The sequence below is a fragment of the Lepus europaeus genome, chromosome 7 (genome assembly GCF_033115175.1).
Source record: "Lepus europaeus isolate LE1 chromosome 7, mLepTim1.pri, whole genome shotgun sequence".
NCBI classification, from domain to species: Eukaryota; Metazoa; Chordata; class Mammalia; order Lagomorpha; family Leporidae; genus Lepus; species Lepus europaeus.
This window is the reverse complement of record NC_084833.1, coordinates 114,116,754-114,137,598: the sequence shown is the minus strand read 5'-3', so window position 1 is coordinate 114,137,598 and position 20,845 is coordinate 114,116,754. Positions and strand designations below refer to the sequence as shown.

The 20,845-nt window shown below is 49.7% G+C and overlaps 1 protein-coding gene across 5 annotated transcripts in view; it reads right to left on the bottom strand.

The window, feature by feature from the left end:
* Positions 1 to 20,845, bottom strand: part of PKNOX2 (PBX/knotted 1 homeobox 2) — a 268,446-nt gene that overhangs the window by 34,010 nt on the left and 213,591 nt on the right. For all 5 annotated transcript variants that reach the window (XM_062197279.1, XM_062197278.1, XM_062197282.1 and 2 more), the window contains one exon: positions 13,056 to 13,227. In XM_062197279.1, coding sequence (XP_062053263.1) covers positions 13,056 to 13,227 — 172 coding nt within the window. The remainder of the gene's footprint in view (positions 1 to 13,055; positions 13,228 to 20,845) is intronic.

Here is a 20,845-nt window from a genome sequence, read left to right as displayed (position 1 = left end):
ACCTGCTGACTGACTGAATAATCCAACACGACTTAGCTGAGCACTGGACACCTGTCTGCTTCTGTGCTCTTTGGTTTGCAGTACATGTACCTCTTGCCTCTGCAAATGGTCACTCTCAGCCTTTCCCTGGCAAGGAGTTCTTTTGCACTGGAAGCTTTGCCCTTTGTTGTGGTTATTCTCACAAAAAAAGAAACTACTATGGGCAGTATGGAAAACTGAGGATGGGGGGGGGGGCATCGTTGACCCAATCACCCTAAAAGAAGGCTGCTTTTTTCCCACATGCATATATTTTCACAGTTCCAGTATCCTTGTGCATTGGCCATCTCATTTCCTGTTTTTCCCTTGTGTGCTTCTGGGGCCAGTGCTGTGGTGTAGTAGGCTAAGCCTCTGCCTGAGGCACCTGCATCCCATATGGGCACCGGTTCGAGTCCCAGCTGCTCCACTTCCGATCCAGTTCTCTGCTATGGCCTGGGAAAGCAGAAGAAGATGTCCCCAGTCCTTGGGCTCCTGCACCTGTGTGGGAGACCTGGAAGAAGCTCTTGGCTCTTGGCTTCAGATCAGATCAGCCCAACTCTGGCCTTGCAGCCATCTGGGGAATGAAGAGAGGATAGAGACCTTTCTCTGTCTCTCCCTCTCTGTCTATAACTCTGCCTCTCAAATAAATAAATACATTTTTAAAAGGATTTATTTATTTTACTTGAAAGTCACAGTTACACAGAGAGAGAAAGAGAGTGAGAGTGAGAACGAGAGTGAGAGAGAGAGAGGTCTTCCATCTGCTAGTTCACTCCCCAGTTGGCTGCAACAGCCAGAGCTGCGCCAATCCGAAGCCAGGAGCCAGGAGCTTCTTCCTGGTCTCCCACATGGGTGCAAAGACTCAGGCCATCTTCTGCTGCTTTTCTAGGCCATAGCAGAGAGCTGGAGGTGCCCATATGGGATGCTGGCACTGCAGGCGGTGGCTTTACCTGCTATGCCACAGTGCCAGCCCCAATAAATAAAATCTTTTAAAAAAGGGGGTGCTTCTAAGTGCTGGAGCTGTTGTCTTTATCCCCCCTTCTGGACTGAGAGCTTTGAGAAACAGGGGTGATGCCTAATTTGCTCACATGCCATCATCAGATGAACATGTATGAATGCCAAGTAAGTATCTGTTGAATAAGTGAAAGCTATTACATAAATATATTTTAGTTGTTACATATTACTTCATGTGTGCACTATGGAAGCAGTCCCCTACTGTTGGGTATTTAGAGTACTTCCAGGTTTTTTTTTTTTTTTTTTTTTAATTTTTGACAGGCAGAGTGGACAGTGAGAGAGAGAGACAGAGAGAAAGGTCTTCCTTTGCCGTTGGTTCACCCTCCAATGGCCGCCACGGTAGGCGCGCTGCGGCCAGCGCACCGCGCTGTTCCGATGGCAGGAGCCAGGTGCTTATCCTGGTCTCCCATGGGGTGCAGGGCCCAAGAACTTGGGCCATCCTCCACTGTACTCCCTGGCCACAGCAGAGAGCTGGCCTGGAAGAGGGGCAACCGGGACAGAATCGGTGCCCCAACCAGGACTAGAACCCGGTGTGCCGGCGCCACAAGGCGGAGGATTAGCCTACTGAGCCGCGGCGCCGGCCGAGTACTTCCAGTTTTATAAAAAATGCTGTAGTAAACATTTTCTCTCTTTATAGCTCACCTTCACCCCCATATTTCTACATTACTTTCTTAGGATCAGTTCCCAGAAGTGACAGGAGAAAAACCTGGGAAATTCTTAACGGCTCATGGTAAATTTTGCCAACTTGCTTTTCAGTGGAGAGAAGAGAGTGTTCAAATGTGCTGGACACCCAATGGGACACCCATGAGCAAAATAATAATAACCTTGACTTAATTGTCACACCTTATATAAAAATCAATTCAAGGGATTGGCATTGTGGTATGGCAGGTTAAGCCACTGCCTGCATTGGAGTACTAATCCGAGTCTCGGCTACTAATGTGCCTGGGAAGGCAGCAGAGGATGGCCCGGTACTTGAATCCCTACCATGCATAAGGGAGATGTGGATGGGCTTCCTGACTCTTGGCTTCAGCTTGACTCAGCCCTGGCTGTTGAGGCCATTTGGGAAGTGAACCAGCAGATGGAAGATCTCTCTCTGTCTTTCTCCCTCTCTCTGTGTGTCACTCTGCCTTTTAAATAATTTTTAAAATCTTACAAAACCACTCAAACGTATCAAAGTCCTAAAATTTTAAGATGGAAAACTCTAAAGCTTTTAGAAAAATAAAAAAACAGGAGAAAATCTTTGGGGTCTAGGATGAGGCAAAGAAGTCTTGGACTTGACATCAAAAGCATGACTGAGAAAAGGAAAATGATGAATTGGACAACATCAACATTGAAAGCTGTTTCCTCTTCAGAAGATCCTGTGAAAAATAATGGAAAGACCACCTATGGGGAGAGAATAATTGCAAACCATGCATTTGAAAAGGGATTTGTATATAGAATATGAGGAGTTTTCAAAAAGTTCATGGAGATGTATATTAAAGAGCTAAGCAAGAATTTTGAGCTTTTGCATCAAAATAAACTTGCCTTTTAATTCCATTTTCCACTGACTTTTTGAAGACCTCTCACTTATAAAGAGCTCTCAAAACTAAACAGTGAAAAAGCCCAGGTAACCAAAGACATAACAGGCATTTCATTAGCAAGGACACACAGAGGGCAAACAAGCACAGGAAGAGATGTTCAACACCACCAGCCAATGGGGAAACTCAGACGAACACCAGGATGGCTGTACTAAAGAACAGGTATAACACCAAATGTTGGTGAGGAACTGGACATGTGACCATTGCTCATGGGAATGGGAGATGGTACAGTCACTCTGGAAGACAGTATCACAGATTCTCATAAAACTAATGTGCACTCACTATGCAACCCAACAATTGCATTCTTGGGCATTATCCCAGAAAATAAAAATTTAAGTTTGGGGCCAACATTTGGCCTACTGGTTAGGGTGTGAGGTTGGATACCTGCATCCCACGTTAGAGTACCTGGGTTCCATCCCTGGCTCCAGCTCTTGATGCTAGTTTACTGCTAGTGCAGGTCCTGGGAGGCAGCAGTGATAGCTCAAGTAATTGGGACCTTGACACCCACATGGGGGACCTGGTTTGAGTTCCTGGTTCCCAGCTTCAGCATCCTGGGTGTTGTTGCAAGCATTTAGGGGAGTGAGCATGTATACTCGAGTATCCTCACTCACTCTCTCTCCCTCTCAAATAAATAAAAAAAATTTAATGTATGTTCACACACACAAGCTTGCACACAAATGCTCAAAGCTATTAGTGTAATGCCTAACAGCCCCAAGCTGGAAACAACCCACATATAGATAAATGGTGAATCCTCAGGATTAAAAAGGATACACTGCACAATTTGAATGAATCTCAAGGGAATTGTGCTGAAAGGGAAAGGCCAGTCTCCAAGGGTTGTATACTACCACATGCCAGTTATGTGCATTCTTGAAATGACAAAATCATAGAGATGGAGAACAGATTAGTGGTTAAGGGTGGAGAGGAGAGGGAGGGAGGAGCTGCTCTGTATCTTGACAACTATAGTGTTCACATGACTCTAAAAATGCACAGAACTACACACACACACACACATACACACACGACTGCATGCAAAACTGGTGAAATCTGGATAAGACTGGTGAGTCGTTCCTGGTTGTGAAATTGTGCTATGCTTATGCTAGAAGGGAATCAGATCTCTTTGTATTACAATCGCATGCAAATCTACAATTAAGTCAAAATAAAAACTGGATTCAAAAGAGGGAGGGGCTTATGGCCTTTGCATATCCACTTATGTTGACACAGGCAATACATGGGGCTTCTCTATTTAATCCCACCTCCCAGCTTTTGGCTAGCATTTCGGTGCCCAGAGAAGCATTTAGACAATAGAAAATAGATGGAAACAAGAGAGGAAACCTCTCCTAGAGAATTCTGACCGTGGGGTGTGTGCGGAGTGGCATGGCTGGAAGCCAGCATCACATCCTTCGCTGAGCCTCATTGGTATTTCAAGTGGGGAGCCCACATTCCCTGGCCTGGGCTGGTGAATTGTCTGATGGGCAGGGATTGTGCTCAACTAATTAAAGGTTTTTGGAGTACTAAATTAGACTAAGTGTCACTCAAAAACAGAAACCAACAATCATGTGGCTTCATGCAGGCTCTGTCGCAGGGCCTCAGCCTAAGACGTGCTACCTCCATGGGCTGAGACTGCAAAAGCTGAGCGGCCCTAGAGGAGAATGGTGATTTTATTTATTTATTTTTTTAAACGTTTATTTATTTATTTGAGAGGCAGAGTTATAAACAGAGAGGGAGAGACAGAGAGAGAGAGAGAGGTCTTCTATCCTCTCTTCATTCCCCAGATGGCTGCAAGGCCAGAGTTGGGTTGATCTGATCCGAAGCCAGGAGCCAGGAGCTTCTTCCGGGTCTCCCAAGTGGGTGCAGGGGCCCAAGCACTTGGGCCATCTTATACTGCTTTCCCAGCCTCATTAGCAGGGAGCTGGATTGGAAGTGGAACAGTCAGGATTCAAACTGGCACCCATATGGGATGCTAGTGTTGCAGGCGGAAGCTTAACCTACTACGCCACAGCACCGGTCCAGAGAATGGTGACTTTAGAAAGGATCATTTGGACCAGAAAGTGGAGTTAGGTACTCAGTAAAGACTTGCTTCTGCCTAAATTTTCTGCTTGACTTTGGCCGTGAAGGTCTTGGTTTGTCCCTCAAGAGTTATTTGCACAGTACAAGGTGCTTAATAGATACTTTGCAGTTGATAGATACAATACCCAGACATTTCTTATTCTGGCTACATCTTGCACTCAGAGTTCGGCCCATTGCACGCCTTATCTGTTATCTCTGCAGCAGGTGCAGTCACTGCCCACAGGTTACAGCATCACACAGGTGGGCAGTGTGCTGAACCAGGTGGCCTCGTCCGTTACATCACGCACCTGTGTTACTTTACCATCAATATGGACTCTTGGGGTTATGGAAGTAGAGAAAGTGGCAGTTCAAAGGGTGTGGGGTTTGGTCGAAAAGTCCTTTGGTGACAGGAAGTATGGGGTTTTCTAGGACAGCCGACAGCTTCTGGGACATTAATGTTAAGCATTTCACAATCCACTCTGATCACAGTCCCTCATTCAGCTGCTCTCCTTCCCCGTCTCTCACTTCTGGCCTAGCCCTCAAGGGGCACATCACCTCACCCACCCAGGCGCTGACTTCCTTGTGGGAAAAGAGTGGCTTGGACGGTCAGGTCCCTTCCATTTCCTGGTTCTCTGAATGTGACCAGCCCTCGATTCACCACTGGAAAGGGGCACTAGAAGAGGATCCAGGCTGGCCTCTGAGGAGTGATGGTCCAACCTGACCAGGACACGGGCTGCACCTTCTCTTCTGGGCTGTCCCTGTCCCTGGCATCAGGAGCTGACTTACTGCTTGGGACCAGCTGCATGTCCTCTCCGCCTGCCGATTAAGCAGGTCTTCCTTGCAGACCACCGCAGACTCTCTGGTCTCAGTAGGGATGCCTACTGTCAATGCCACGCCCCTTCATTTTATGCATTCAACAAATAGTGAGTCTTAGGATATATCGTAGACTGCACCAGGCATGTGATTTGCATATGTGGTTCAATCAGCTTTCTTGTATCCAGACAGGAATAATCTTAATTTCATAAACCTTCCTTCATCTCCCTCCTTCCTCCTCTCTCTCCTGCCCTGCCTCCCTTCTCTTTTTTCTTTCTCTCAGCTTGCAATGAGCAGATTATTCTGCATTTTAATCAACACTTTATTTACTCCTTTATTTTTAAGTCTTCCTGTGAAGCAATGCACCCCCCACAGGCACACACACGTATGCATATTCACACACACATGTATACACAGACACATACATATTCACATACACAAAGATGGAAGTCTATTCGTTTATTTTAGTATATAACCAGGATGTATTTGGTATAAAAAAATCAGAATACTGATACATCAAACAAGATAAAAAGTAAAATCTTACCCAGATCAGCCTTGCTCAAGTGAAATTCGTGCACAGGGGGTTTAAGTCAGATCCGGTGCACAGTGGGCCAGAGAGGCCCTCTCCTTTGGTCTAATAAAGCACAGCTGAAGGATTACTTTTTTATGGGCTAATAGCACTGGTTTAAAGATTTAAGAAGGCGGAGTAAATCATCATGGTACTCCGAGGCGATGAATATGTAGGGCCTCTTCAATATTAGAGGAAACCAGGGGCAGAGCTGCACACGCAGGGGGCCTGCCTGCCGGAGCAGAGCGCCTGGGGGTCTCTGGCAGCCTGGACCAAGTGGGTGCAATGAGCAAATTACTCCTCTGAGCCCCAGTCTCCTTATTTGTAAGGTGCGGATAATCATGGTCCCTAATTCACACGCTTCGGTAGGAGCTTGTGGAGAGAGTGCAAGTCCTCCATGAACTACAGGGAACCAAATGCAGGTCAGTTTTTGTTTCCGCCTTTTAAAATAATTTCTAATGCCCCACTGGCTTTTCTACTGCCACTCCATAAACAGGGAGAGAAAAAATACTAATTCCCAGGTTTTTTTTTTCCCCTCCAGGGTTTATGTTTTGTAAATCATCATTTATCTGATGTGTTTAAATTTTGGAATTTTTCCCTCTAAGTTAGAACAAAATGCTGCTTTATTAAACTATTTTTCTAAATGATCAAAGTCATGTAAAAAGTTATTTCAAATCTTCTAGAGCAGTAACACTGCCAGTGAATTTAGTATCCTCACCAAATGTGATGAATGTGTCCTTAATTCCTTTCCTCAGGTTTTGCTCTCATTGTTCACCCTCCCTTCTCTTTCACAATAAAGATCCAGCTCTCTCCTGCTACCAAATACAAACTCACAAGCAGGCATTGTGGTGCAAAGGGTGAAGCCACGGCTTGCAACGCCAGCATCTTATATAGAGTGCAGGTTTGAGTTCTGGCTGCTCGTCTTCCAGTCCAGTCCAGCTTCCTGATTCTGTGCCGAGGGGGCAGCAAAGCATGGTCCCTGCTAACCACGTGGGAGACCAGGTTATTGCTCCTGGCTCCTGGTTTTGACCTCGTCCTGCTCTTGCTATTGCAGCCATTTGGGGGGTAAACTTGAGGATAGAAGATCTCTCTCTCTCTCTCTCTCTCTCTCCTCTCTCTCTCTGATGCTTTGCCTTTCAAATAAATACACTTTTTTTAAAGATGCAAACTCATGTGTTAGTGTCATGTCACTGAACACAGCACTGTAGTCCCAGGGAAGCACATGGAACTGGGACCTCTTATTTTCCATGAAGTCACATGCTGTGACGTCTTGAACTAGTATTTCTGCCTTAGTATTTTGGACAAGTGGTTTAAAGTTTATCTGTAAAATTTAGGATGAAGAATACCTATGCTTCAGAGTTGTTGTGAAAATTGGATAAGATCAGGTATGCAAATGTACTGGGCATAGAGGGAGCGATTCAATAAATGTCAATTCTTCATGCCCGTGTGGCCCTGCCTCCACCATCAAGCTCCTCTCTGGCAGCACCTGGCCTCTTCACTTGATAGCAATAATTCCTTGGCTTTCAAAGCATTTGTATACAGAGCGCTTTACAATTTACAAAATGCTTTTCTCTCCATTATCTCATTTGCGCCCCATCGCCGCAGGGATGCAGGGAACATTACTGCTCTTCCAAAGACAAGGAAATCAAAACTCAGAGCTGGAGGAACTTGCCCGGTGCCCGGCTGGAGTCAGGGACGGATCCTTGCTTTGGGGCCAGTGCCGATGCCTCCCGCCTGGGTCTTCCTCTGCTGCAGGCTGGGGGGCTGGAACTCTTCTCCCACACTTAGGAAGAGGGAGTTTATAAACACGCATTCCTCAGCCTGCTCTGACCATTCCTGTGGGTCCCTGGGCAGGCAGCCAAAGCTAAGATCTCATCAGGACGGTTTCCAGATCGGGGCCAGCTTGGCCTGACCAGTTGGAAGTGTGGGGTGACTTGAACAAAACATGGGTGTGGAAGCATCGTGAATGCTGAGGACTGGAGAGCCGCTGAATGACAGAGAGAACATTTGACTGAACCCAGCATGCATGGCCAATTAAATCACTTTCGAGCTAAGAACCTGACACTTCCCCTCCAACAGCTTCAGATCTTGGGGAGTCAGTGGGGTTCCGATGACATAGGATGGGTTTTCAGGGGTTGGATTAACTTATCCAAAACCCAGGTTGTGGGGTCCTTAGCCCTTGATCTCTTCGTCTGTAAAATGGGGGTAATAATAACTACCTCTTGGGCTATCGAGAGAATGACATAGCCAGGTACTCAAGAGCTTAGAGACCGAGAGTCTTTGGCTCTCCCACCTGCTGTGTCACCTTGGACGGTCTACTTTATCTCTGAACTCTCATCTCCTCAGCTGGAAGACAGGAAGATCACAGCGGCTCCTTCAGAATCGAACTGAGGATTAAATGAGATGTGGCCAGAAAGAAACTCAAAACAAGACCGGGAGCATGGAAGGAGAAACGCGATTAGTTGTGGGCAGTGGAACTGTTTAGCGTGCAGATTCCTGCCTCTACCACGTCCTGGCTACGTGGTCCTGTGCAAGGGACGTCACCTCTCGTCTCCATGGCCTAATCCTAAAATGAGGACTGCGTCAATGTGTGTCTTGTGGGTTTGGAACAAAGATTAAACAAGATACTATGTGAAAAGTGTTTATGCCGGTCCCTGGCACCTGGTAAGAGCTCTATCAATGCTCATTACTACGGCTGTTGGATTATTCTTATTTCCTCTTCTTTTTCTGGTGTCTGTGGGCTCTTCTACTCTGATCTTGGCAGGCAGCCTGGGTTGAAGGCTGCAGTGAGGAACTCTCTGAACAGGGCTGGCCCGCGGTCTCTGTGGGCTCCGAGCTCTGCGCTCGCTCGCTGCTTCCTGCGCCTTCCTAGTCACAGCCGTCAGCCTCTGGCCCTGCTCTTCAGAGTGGGCCCAGGGGTCTGGGGAGGCCCCATTTTTGAGCTGGCTTTGTGGTCAGGTAGCTGTAATCTGTCCCTTGAGCCACACCAGAGTCTCATTAAAACGTGCCCCATAAATGTTAAAAAATTTACACATAAAAAAATTCCATGCATGAAACTGAAACCCTCCATTTTATAGCTTTGGTTTGAAATCTTGCATAATATATAAAACCCTGGCCCAGCACTGGGGGCCTGTAAATCTGATTTTATAAAACAAAAAGCTTTTACCTTTCAAAGGGGTTTGGGGAACTTGCAAATTTTACAAACTTTACCAACTGCCAGTCAGAGGCTGCTGGGCCCAAGGAGGGGGTCTGGGGGCCAGGGAAGAAATGGGCCTGGTGAGCACAGGGTGGGTGTGGGAACAGGAACTTCCCAGGGGGGCATTCTAGCTTAATCATCATGTGGAGCTGGAGAGATAGAGAGCATCAGCGGGTGGGCGCCAGGAAGAGAGCTTGGTGGCACAATCTTTTAAAGCCATATTTAATTATTTGCAAAGCAGACACACATGCACACAGAGGGAGAGAAAGAGCTTCCATCCACGGGTTCACTCCCCAGATGCCCACAATGGCTGGGTCTGGGCCTGGCAGAAGCCAGCAGCTTGGAGCTCCGTCTAGGTCTCCCATGTAGGTGGTAGGGACCCAAATACCTGAGGCATCACCATGCCTCCCAGGGTCTGCATTAGCAGGAAGCTAGAAGTGGGAGCCAGAACCAGGAACCAAACCCAGGCAGTCTGATGTGGGATGCTGGCACCGTTAGCCTTAGGGTAAACCCTTATCTTATTTGTAATCGAGGCTTTGGGCAACAAGGAGAAGTGGCCCTGTGCAGTGGGGCACAGCAGCAGGGGGGTCAGTGACCCTGACTGGTCACTCCTTTCTCTGGACCCCTCTCTCTGTCTAGAAAACAGGAGGGAGGGCAGGGCGGGGAGTTCGACTCGCTTCTGCCTAGGGTCGTGTTTTCCCCCTAACTTTCTGTGGCTCTCTTTCTCCTCCAGCAGAGGTGCTGTGGGAGCGGTGGGCTCCCGAGGGAGGGAGGGAGGGAGGGAAGCGCCCTCAGAATGGACAGTCTGGGAGCCTGTCTCTGCTCTCTCAGCTGCCCCAACTCTGAAAAAGCCCCTCTGGGACACTGTGGGGTGCACAGGCATGCGTGCACTGGGCAAGCCCCATATGTTTGCGGGAGAGGAGGGGGACCCGCCAGGGAGTGGGGAGGATGGCATCCAAATGGGGGAGGGGTTGGAGTAGGGAGGACCAGAGCAGGGCTAGGCAGCCTGGGGGTGCATGGAGGAAGGGGACCCTGCTGAGGGGCAAAGTTTTGGGAGACCCACGTGCCCTCCTGCCAATCCCATCGATGAAAGTCGATATTCAAGGGCAAAAGAAAGCTGCCCTGACACACATATATATAAAAAATAAATCTCTCAATTATCTCAGCTCATTTGCTTGGGGTCTCTCATTTTATGTCCCTGCTCGGCTGCGCAGTATATCTGTCCGGATAAAGAGTTACAGTCCGTTGGGCTACGTGTGCGGGGTTGTAAAAAATACAGATGCCAAATTAACTGGCTGTGGCACTCGGCAGCTGATTGAGCTGATAATGACGCGATCTGACCTTTTTCTAATTTCTAATTATGTGCATCTCGGCTGTGCTGGCTACACTACTCTGGTTCTAATGACGGCTCCTGTGGACTCTTCCTCTCCTGCTCCCAACACGGGACCAGCAGTGGGGCCACAAAGGGCACTACTTGAGCTCCTAGGTAAAGCATCAGGGCCACGTGGTCTCTTGGTGGTGAGGTTGGGAGCTGGAACACCTTACTGCAGCGATACTGCAGTTGAGATTAATCTTCTGGGGGCCAGCTATTCTTAAAGGCCAGTCTCCTGAGCTGACTCATTAATTTTTAATTAAAGTCACACAACGTAAGTGTAGCTACAGATGAGGAAACCTCGCTCGGAGGGAGGTGAATCATGACATCACACAAATACTAAGTGGTGACGCCAGGTTTCGTCCCTACGTCTCTTGCAAATCTCTCCTTTCACACAGTCCATGAGTAATCACCTAGTCCTTGACTCTGGCTACCTCATCTAAGTAAATGAGGTCCACATGAGCAGATGGATGGCCAACTAATAGATGTCCAAGGATTGCTCTGCCAGCTGGAATGCTCCCGGCCCAGTCACCTGATTCAGAGGACCAGGGAATACGAGGTCTGGTGGTTTCTACACTACTCATGTCCTTAGGTCAGGCCTGGCATGGAGCAGTCTCTCAATCAAGTGCTGTTGCATGGAATCATACGGTCCGATTCTTCGAGTGAACTGAACCTGCAGAACTAGGCCTTGGGGGCAAGGGGTCAGCTGGGAGCTGGCCACTTTCGAGTGGTTCCCAGGCTGTGCTACAATGGGAGGCTGCTTTTGGTGGGTCTTTTATACCTCACCTGGCAGGTGGTAGTGGGCAAGGCTGTGAGATTTTTCTCCCCAGGACTCCTGCCTCTGAAGAATGTTAAAATCCTTACACATTACTCAGGTTGCTGCTAAATATTTCCTTATCAACCTAGAACTTGTTTGTTTTTTTTATTATTTGTAGGTGTGGGCCAAGCGAGGGGAGTGGTCCCTGGTCCCCCGGCCCATTCTAGTTCCCCCAGAAATAGCTGCCTCATCTCCTGGCCCTGTGGCTGCCTGGGTCCTGATTCTAAGGATCTGCTTCCCCACCGCAGCCCTTGGCCGTCATCAGCCAAAGGGCAGGGTGGGGCCAGCTCAACCAGCCCTCGATCCAGCAACTGCAGGAACTGTGCAGGGGAAACTTTCCATGGGGGTCCCAGAGACGGGGTCCAGCAGGGGAAGCAGGGCCCTGGGAAACAAGGGCTGTTCAATCCCAGCCAAGGAAGAAGGAGCCCCAGACACGGATTTGGGGCATTCAGATGCCTCCACTAATGCTGCTGGCAGCAGGTTAGTGCTTATCCTCTGGCTGAGGCCTCCTCCGCTCTTTAATTCCAGCCTCAACACAATGCTTCACAAATTTCCAGGACAGGATGGGCTCCCTGGGTAGCTTTTCTGGATTCTTTAAAGTACCACATTCAATTCTTGAGAGAGGCAGTGGTGCGGATAATTCACAGCACAGAACAATACCAAAAGCATTGACATCTGTTCTGCAGATGCAGTGTGTATGTGTGTGTCTCCCTTCCCTTTTGAAACCAGGTACCAGCTACACTGTGCATGGAAGAGGTCAGCACCATAATCAATCAATTTGTTGGGGAGAGTTCTGCAGAATTTCCAAATTCACTGTGCATACTCTAGGCAACGCACCCAGTGGAAAAAAAAAATCAAAGCTTGCGCTTAACAATTCCAGGTTGTCTACTTAGAGTGATGAAGGAACATGGCAGCCTCTCCGTCACTCTCTCAACAGAGTTCCCAGCACTGGATGAGCACTTCAGTTGTCATCCAACTCAGCAGTTACCAGACCTAACTGATGATTGCAATTGCCTGGTGAACTTTTTAAAATGCAGATTCACCGGGCACCACCTAACTTACCAAGTGACCATTTCTAGGTGGCCTAGCCCAAGCATGTGTGTTTTATCAAATTAGAATGATTATTTGGATGACAAACTGGGAGGAGTCCTCCTTACTGAGCAGGACTTCTCAACATGATGGCATGTCTAGGTTTTCCTGTTGATGTGTATGAACATCCCTTCTGCCCTCACCCTCCACACTGGAGCACCCAGGCTTCAGCTCCTCTCCTGGCAGCCTGAGGCAAGTGTGCGAACATTCCAGGACTCCAGCTCCCAGGACAGCTACCCCAGCCATGCAGGATGCTCTGACCTTCCTCACCTTCTGCCTACACCGCCAGGCGGAGGGCAGTAAGAGGCTGGTACTGCCAAGGGCAGAAACAAGGTGAACTTGGAGATCAAAGCCTAAACATGGAACTCTGGTTTAAAGAACCTCGAGATGGTTCTCAGCTACTAGAATGCTGAATCTTGTGCTGGCCCCATGGTGAGCACTCAAAACTCACTGTTGGATGAATTCACAAAAGGGTCATTTTGAGGGCACTGGACAAGGGGGAATCAGAGGGTAGGAAGACTCGAGCCAGGGTAGGGGTGCAGGGTCTTTACCAGATTGTCCAGTTCTGGGTCATCGCTGAAGAAGGGTTTGTGCTCCTGCTCCTGCTGGTGGACAAAGTTCTCGATGTCCACGTCAAAGCTGGCGGAGGTGATGCACTCGGAGCCCTGGGTGGCCTGTTCACATTTCTCAAACAGCAGCGTCAGGAGCGGGAAAAGAGGGTGCCTGCGGGGACATCAAGAGCTCACACATGCGCACACACTGAGACCATGTTGCTGGCTGGGCTAAGAAGCCACCAGGCTCCCTTCCCCACATCCTCATCAACTCTTCTCCCGAGGTCCCACTTCTTGAGAATGGTCCCCAGGGTCAGCCCTCATGGCAACAGCTTGTGCCCTAGCATAGAGTGGCCAGTCTCCCGGTTCCTGTGGCCTCCTCATCAGGCTCTTACCTTTTCTCTTTGGTCAGATAAAGCTGCATGGACATTGCAGAGGGACGATGAGTTAAAGCCTTTTTAAGAAGCAGGTGTCCATGTCTGGCTCAGAATCCACCCAAGAAGGAAATGTAGGAACTGTCCAGAGAAGTCCTGGACGTGAACATTAGTGGAAGGTCACAGATCCATTCTTGGCTCTCGGGAGCCAGTCTTGTGTGTTTGCAAGGGTAGTCAGGGGGACATGTGTCACCCCCAACACACATCCACACACGGTGAGTGGATGTCTCTACCTGTCCTGTTAACTCATTCAGTTTAGGTCAGACACCCCAGCTATGTGTGTCGTATCTCTCTGTACCTTCTCATCATGACACTCTTAGCACAACTGTAATTGAAAGATTATTTTTTATCATTATTCACTCACTGTTTTCCTCCAACACCACTTGCCTGGATGAATGATTGTTGTATTTCTAGGATTCTGCTGTACTTGCTCATAGCAGGTAATTAATAAATATTTGGTGAGTGATTGAAGCAGTGAATGAAGAGTAAGTGACTGTTAATATGTAGATGTGTGTGTTTCTATGGTGGACATACTTGAGCTGAAGCGCTCACCTAAATGGCTTAGCTTGGCTATATCGAGTCCAGCTTCCCTGACTGCTCCCCTAAATCTTTGCTGATAGCTCCTGAGTGGTTTGTTCTATCATTTATTTTCCTTTCTCATGAGATTAAGAGCCATGTGAGGGCAGGAGTCAAGCTCACCTAATCACCTCCATATGTTCAGAGTCTAGCAAAGGCATGTGGATCCGTGCATGCTGAGTGCACGCGTTAGTGCACATCCCATTTATTTCTGTAGCATATGGGCATGCGTGTGTATGGGTTGTAGACACCGGACTCTGGAGAGTCCTGTTCTCTTCCATCGAAATCCCTAAAAAGTTTCTGCACCTCCCTCTTTGGGCTGCTCCTTCGACTCCTGGGACCATGAAATCTTGTTCCTTTCTTTTTGATGAAAGCCTGCTTGTTGGGAGAAGAGGAGAAATATGTGTTGGACCTGACCCCAGGCCTCCTCCAAAGGAGATGTTCTAGCTAGCGCTGTCCAACAGAACTTTTGGCAATGGTGAAAATGCTCTGCACTTTCCACTGCCCAGTAATGGTAGCCACCAACCATATGAGGCCAATGAATCCTTGAAACGGGGCTATCATAGCTGGAACACTGAATGTTTATTTTTATTGCCTTTCACTCAATTTAAATTTATGTAGCCACATGTAGCTAGTTGCCACCATATTGGAGAACGCAGTTAAGCCTTGGAAAGGAGAAAAGACCACTTTCCCCTTCAGCACTCTATGCTTGTACATACACACTGAGAGGAGGACCAAGCATCCAGCCCATGTGGGGTTTGTAAGTGGGCAGAAGTGACCCTAGGAGCCTGTCCCATTCTGGAATTCTAGTAATTCTGGGCAAAAAGATAGAAAGCACCTGCCACCATCCACTCACTTACTTTATGGGTCTTTCTTCTCAGGCTCAGAGGTGCATGTAGGGAAATAAATTCCTGCTTCAGACAAGTTTCTAGGCTGGGTAGAGGCTGCCCCTGGACATTAACCCCTGACTTTTGCTTTGGGAACTGGTGCACGAACTGCTGGCTCCAGGGCTGCAGACTGGGTGTGCAGTGTGTAGGAAAAAGGGCCCATCCTTAAGGGTGGTCCATCTGCATCACTAAATTCCCAGAGGAGCTGCAGTGGAAAACCAGTAGGGAAAGCAGTGAGCGAGTCATCTGGCTGGAGACAAAGAGAAAACCAGGTGAAGGGGTTAAACTTCAGTATAAGTCTTCATTTGCAGCCACTAATGCTGCAGCATATTATAGTCTAATCTAACCTGATCCCAGTTTAATGCAAGATTCTCCTGGCCCTGAGTGGAATACCAAAGAAAGCCTCAGTGGCTGTAATTTAAGCAGAGCCCTGCAGTGGTTTAGCTGAGGGACACGAAAGGCAAATTCCAGACGGTGTTATGAATTATTGCGCCTTATGAACCTTCCCACTCTCAACAGATGCCTGCTGCCATTTAAACAGCCACTAGATCAATTAGGAATGAAAGGCACAAATCGACTCTGTACAAGGGCACTAAATTACCAGGAACTAATAATCCACAGCATTGTGCCAGGTGGCGGGGGTACAGCCCCCGCCCCAACCCCGCGGCAGCCGTGCGGTCACTGCACATTCTTCTCTCACTGGTTGGAGGGAGGGTGGGCAGCTGCAGCACGGAGAGGGGATGGTGTGTGTGTGTGTGCGTGCGTGTGCACGCCCGTGCTCTGGGGTTGAATGCCTGCAGTCAATGAGAGCAGGGTGCGAGTGCTGTGTGCTGTCCAGTTTCCATGGTGTGTGCACACCCAGTGTTGCATTTGCGCAGTATATATACACATACGAGTTGTGTGTGTGCCACTGGGGTGCAGGATCTGCATGCTGTGATATGACACGTGTGCATGTACCCTGCCATATGTGTGATGATATGGCTGCGGGGTCCTGTGATCCATGTACACACTCTGAGTGTTGCATGGGGTAAGGAGGAGGGATTTACCCTGATGGAGTCCCCCTAGCTACTAGTGTGAGGAGGGAGGGCCATCTCTTTTACTCCTATTCTCACCCTTGCAGGGAGAAGTAGCTTTTCCAGGAGTGGTCAGGGCGGGCCTCTCTGAGGAGGTGGCATTTAAGTTAAGCCTCGAATGATGAGAAGGCAGTCATGTAAGGAGGCGAGGGGAAGGCGTGCCAGGCAGGAGAAAAAGCAAAGCCCTTGAAATAAGAATGAGCGAGGCACGCTTCTGGGAGAAAATCTAGCCGAGAGCGGGAAGGCTGAAAGGGCGGGAGGAGTCAGATCATGGGGTGGGAGGCATTGTCACACAGATGGGGACAACACACACTGTCTTTGCAGAACCAGGGCATGGGATGCTTGATAAACCTCTCCCGCATCCAGGCATCAGATCTCCCCAAATGGAGAGGAGCATTGTGTGTGTGTTGGGGCGGTGGAGGGGGCAGGCCTATCTGGAGTGTTTTCTCTGCTTTGCTGTCTCTCAGAGGAAGGGAGTGCACAGCCCATCCTTCCCCTCTGGTTACCTAAGGTCAGGGGTGCTGGCCTGATCACCTCGCTCCAGCCCCTCCCCATGTTGGCCCTGCACAACACTGTCAGCTCCCAAATCCTCCGGCCTCACACCCCATTCTCCCAGGCTCCTGCATGAGGCTCCTCCCACCGGCTCCTGGTAGGGGGGGGGGGGCCCACCTCACAGAGCTGAGACACCAGCAGAGCTTTTCCTAGAAACCGCCCCAGGGTGGGTGGGGCTGCCTGTGGTTCTCACATTCTATCCCCTTAAATTACCCGATAATGCCCCACTCCTTCCCTGCCACTTCATGCACTGCACTGCCTCCTGAGAGCTAGGCTCAGTTCCCCAGAGATCCCACTGGGTTCTAAGGCTGCAGCCATGGCCCTGGGCTCCTCCAGGGCTGTCCCCCACCCAATTATGGGAGAGCCACCTGCTCTTGTCCAGTAGTGCAGCCTGCGCTGACCTAAGGGTTGACCTCTCCTTTCTCAGCTAACCTCCACCATCACCACCAGAGCAGGAGATGAGGCCGGCAAGCCTTCTTCAAGAGTCCTTTCCAGCACTTCAACTCCACCCCCCTGAGAGCAGGGTCTAAGCCACCTGGACAGGAGCAGCTCTGTCCGTTCAAGCCAGGGATCGGGTGGGAAGAAGGATGCTAGATATGGCATCTTGGCCTGCCCTGAGTCTCAGCTTGTCCAACTAGAGGATGGTGACACCTTCCTCCTCCTCTTGTCCAGCTGTCCTCCACTGCGGACCAACGTCTCTCAGGAGTGAGCAGCAAGAACATGGACCCGCAGTCCCCAGTGCCCAGGAGACGCTGAACAAGATGTGAGAGATGGCCATTAGATTTTATTTCCAAAGAGCTGAGGACATTTGACCTCCATAAGAGCTCACCTTCTCCCTCCCAGATCCCTGCCTGCTCTTCTGCCCACGAGTCGCCTCCCGCGCGACCGCCCCCTCCACCCCAATCTCTCTTAAGCCGTTCAAAATTTGGAGGAAATAAATCTCACTGCACTAATTCAGTGAGAGTTTGAGCCTCGTCAGTGCAGAACAAATAAAAGGAGTGAACTGGCATGACATTTTACTGCAGGAGAGAGGTCGTTTCCAGCCACTAATAAAAAGGATTTGACACAGACTAATAAAGAGAAATGAATTTCTCTAATGGCCTAATTTAGCACATTCAGCACTGTGCCTCCGCCTGGGTGCTGGGAGGGCGGGAGCCTTGGAGGGGAGCGGACAGAGCAGGAGGGAGGGAGAGACTCAGCTCAGCTCCACTCAGCTCCGAGACAGGGGAAGAGAGCAGCTCAAATAACATTTTATTATTTCTTTTTTCTTTCCCGAGCCCCCACCTCACCCCCACCCTCATATCCTCTCCCCAGAAGCATCTGAAGTAAAATCAACTCAAGATATGCAGTTCCTGTTAACGATCCAAAGAAATAAAGAACCCCTCTCCATAGAATTGCAGCCTTGTGCTAGCTTAAGAAGGTGATTAAACCGGATGTGTTGATTTCTACAGGGGTTTAAGCCATCGTTTGGTTTAATTACTTCTGACATTTCTGCCTTCGCGTTTTTTACATCACCCAAATTCACTGGCCTGGAATGCCCACTTTGAGGCCAAGGGTGTGTGGGGCTGGCCTGGCGAGAGCAGATCAGAGACAGGACAGGATGTTGACGGAGCCCTCTGCAGGGTGATCAGAGACCACCCTCCTCCCACCACGAGCAAGAGCAAGAGCGACTACTTCTTCAGGGCACAGGAATGCACCCCCCACCTCTGCTGGGGCTTCTGAGAGCATCCTCGGGCAGCGAGGGTCAGCAAAGCCCATTGGATTCCTCGCCACCTCCGGGCAGTCTTAACGAAAATCAGGCTGTGCGCTTGTGCTCCCCAGACATTTTCACAAACCTTCTGGGGTGGAGACCACAGCTTCCTTGGTGATCCTTACCTTTTTGCCCAACTCAGAGTTCCCCTACAGGGCTGCAGATCATTTCCTGTAAAAGGACTCGGAAGAAGACAGCTGGGTCCTTTCCCATGCCCCTTCCTTCCTCCTTGGGCAGTCTGTTTTTCTGTTTGTTTTGTTTTGGTTATTAATTTAAAAGATTATTTCTTGCTTAGGGGAAGCATGGCAACGAGAAGCAGAGACACGAAAAAATTAGAATGCCAAAATGCAGTGCTTTGGAGAGGCCAGGATGCTACATCGACAGGGACAGAGGCAGAGAACAGGTATGGGGACAGGAACAGAGCACCACAGGCTGGGGAGGGGGCTCAAGGATGGCCCCAGGAGGTGGCGGGGGGGCACATTAGTGTTGAGTGCTCTTTCTGGGTGATAAACCTTGTGATTCACAGCCATGCTGCTCTGTCCCTTCTGAGCCACTCAGCCATCCCTTCCCTTGTGACCTTGGCCGGGACTGCACACCTCAATTATGGGTCCAGCCAAGTGTGTGGCCGCCTGCCTGGGCTGTCCACCTCCTCTCCCTGGGGCCGACCTTGAAGCCCCCAGGCTCCTCTTGCAACTCACCGCACAGCCCAGGCTCATCCTGGGGAGCTGAGGGTGGGCAGAGGGAGCCCTGGTGTCAGCACCTTACCCCTCCCCCAGGCCCAGTGCTGCTTCTAATGGGATGGAAGAGTCACAGTGTCTGGCCCTTCCTACCCAGGGCAAGGATGGACCATCAGAGGTAAAGTGGACAGTAGCAGAGCAAGATCTCTGGGTGGCGACTTTTGGAGTCTGTTGGCTGGTGAGTGGGGTGTAGGGGATATGCTGGGGTGGGGATGGCACTCCAATGACCCAACCTACTCTCCACCAACCACAGTGAGTGAGAAGTCACCCAAGTCCGCCCTCCTGGAAACCCCTTGCAGTCTCTGGCTTGTGACCCTTTATTTCCAGTGTCCCTGACCAGAGACCCCTGAGATCCCAGAATCAGACACAATACCCTAGAAACCACTTTCCAGGATGGACCCCACCCCAAGCTCTTCCTTCACATCTTTGCACAACTGGAACACCCATGACAAGCACCCGTTCGGAGAGCTACAGTGAAACTTCTCCTGGACACTGCTGACCGGGCTCTTTGTGCTGTGGCTTCAGCCTCTTTTCAGAATTTATTCCAGGCAGACTTTGTCCTTGGGTCCTTACTCCTCTCCTCTGTGGGCTCAGGCCAGCTTGCCTCTGCCTGGTGCTCATGTCCTTGTGCTCGGACCACAGCAGCTCCTTCCACCACAACTCACTGCTCCTGCACCCCTCCTCTGCAGAGGTTCCCCGATGGGTCTCTGCAGCAAGACAGAGCTTTGCCCCTGCAACCCTGGCCCGTGCCATTACAGGAAGGCTGGGGGCTTCTCCTTCCACCTTACGAGTTTGGGGGAGAGGTAGTGGGGTCTGACAGCTCCCATGCAGGTTCTTTCAAGGATCGAGTGAAGAAACAAGGATCGTGTCTGGCACTTAGTAAGCGATCAATTAATGCTTGCTCCATTTCCCTGGAATGGTGTGTGGGCACTTTTTTTATTCAGAGCAACACTGACACCATCCACTCCGTATCTTGCCATCTCCACTGACTCATTTGGCTGGGAAGACAAGCCTATGCGCCAACTCAAACAGAGGCCCAGAAAGGAAGGGGAGCGACATCTTCAATCTACCAGAACCCAGAACTTCATTTTCTGTGAACCAAAAAAGCATTACCAGTAAGATGTTATTTTCATTTACTACTAAACACAGTGGGCACACAGTGCCTGGCCCCTCCACTCCACAGTGAGTCCCTCCAGCCTGGCATCTCGTCTGACCTCTTTGTGAGGCCCCAAGGGTTGGGCACGGTGTATGGCACACAGCAGAGGGTCAGTCAGTATTTGACGCATCAACGAATGGAACAAATAAATGAATGAAGTAAGCACAGGCTGTGGAAATGAAGGTTCCAAGACAAAAAATGTTCTTTCAGGCTCAGAATCCAGCCAAACTGGAGGACTTAGGGGTCAGATTTTACCATCTGGCAGCTTCTAACCACAGCTGGTACAAAAAGACCTGCGTTCTTTGGGGCTCGGCTAGGGTACGTGCAGGGGGATGGCAAGATCTTAGGGGGAAGGGGAAGTGGGTGAAGAGGTGCTTGCCCAGCCCTCCACTTTTCCTGCCTCGAAGGCACCAGATGGAGAGAAGAGAGTGGGGTGGGGAGGAGAAGCCAACAGCCCCTGGTTGGATGTATTTTTACCTCAGGTGTGACGCTGACACCATGCGGGAGTATTTTTAGCCCTGCCCAGTGGGCGGTGTGCTCGCCTGGGTTGCCTTGGCGAGGACGTCTTCTTGTCGCTAAATTGGAACTGCATCTGTTAGGGTTCCTGGGCTGCCACCCAGCTCTC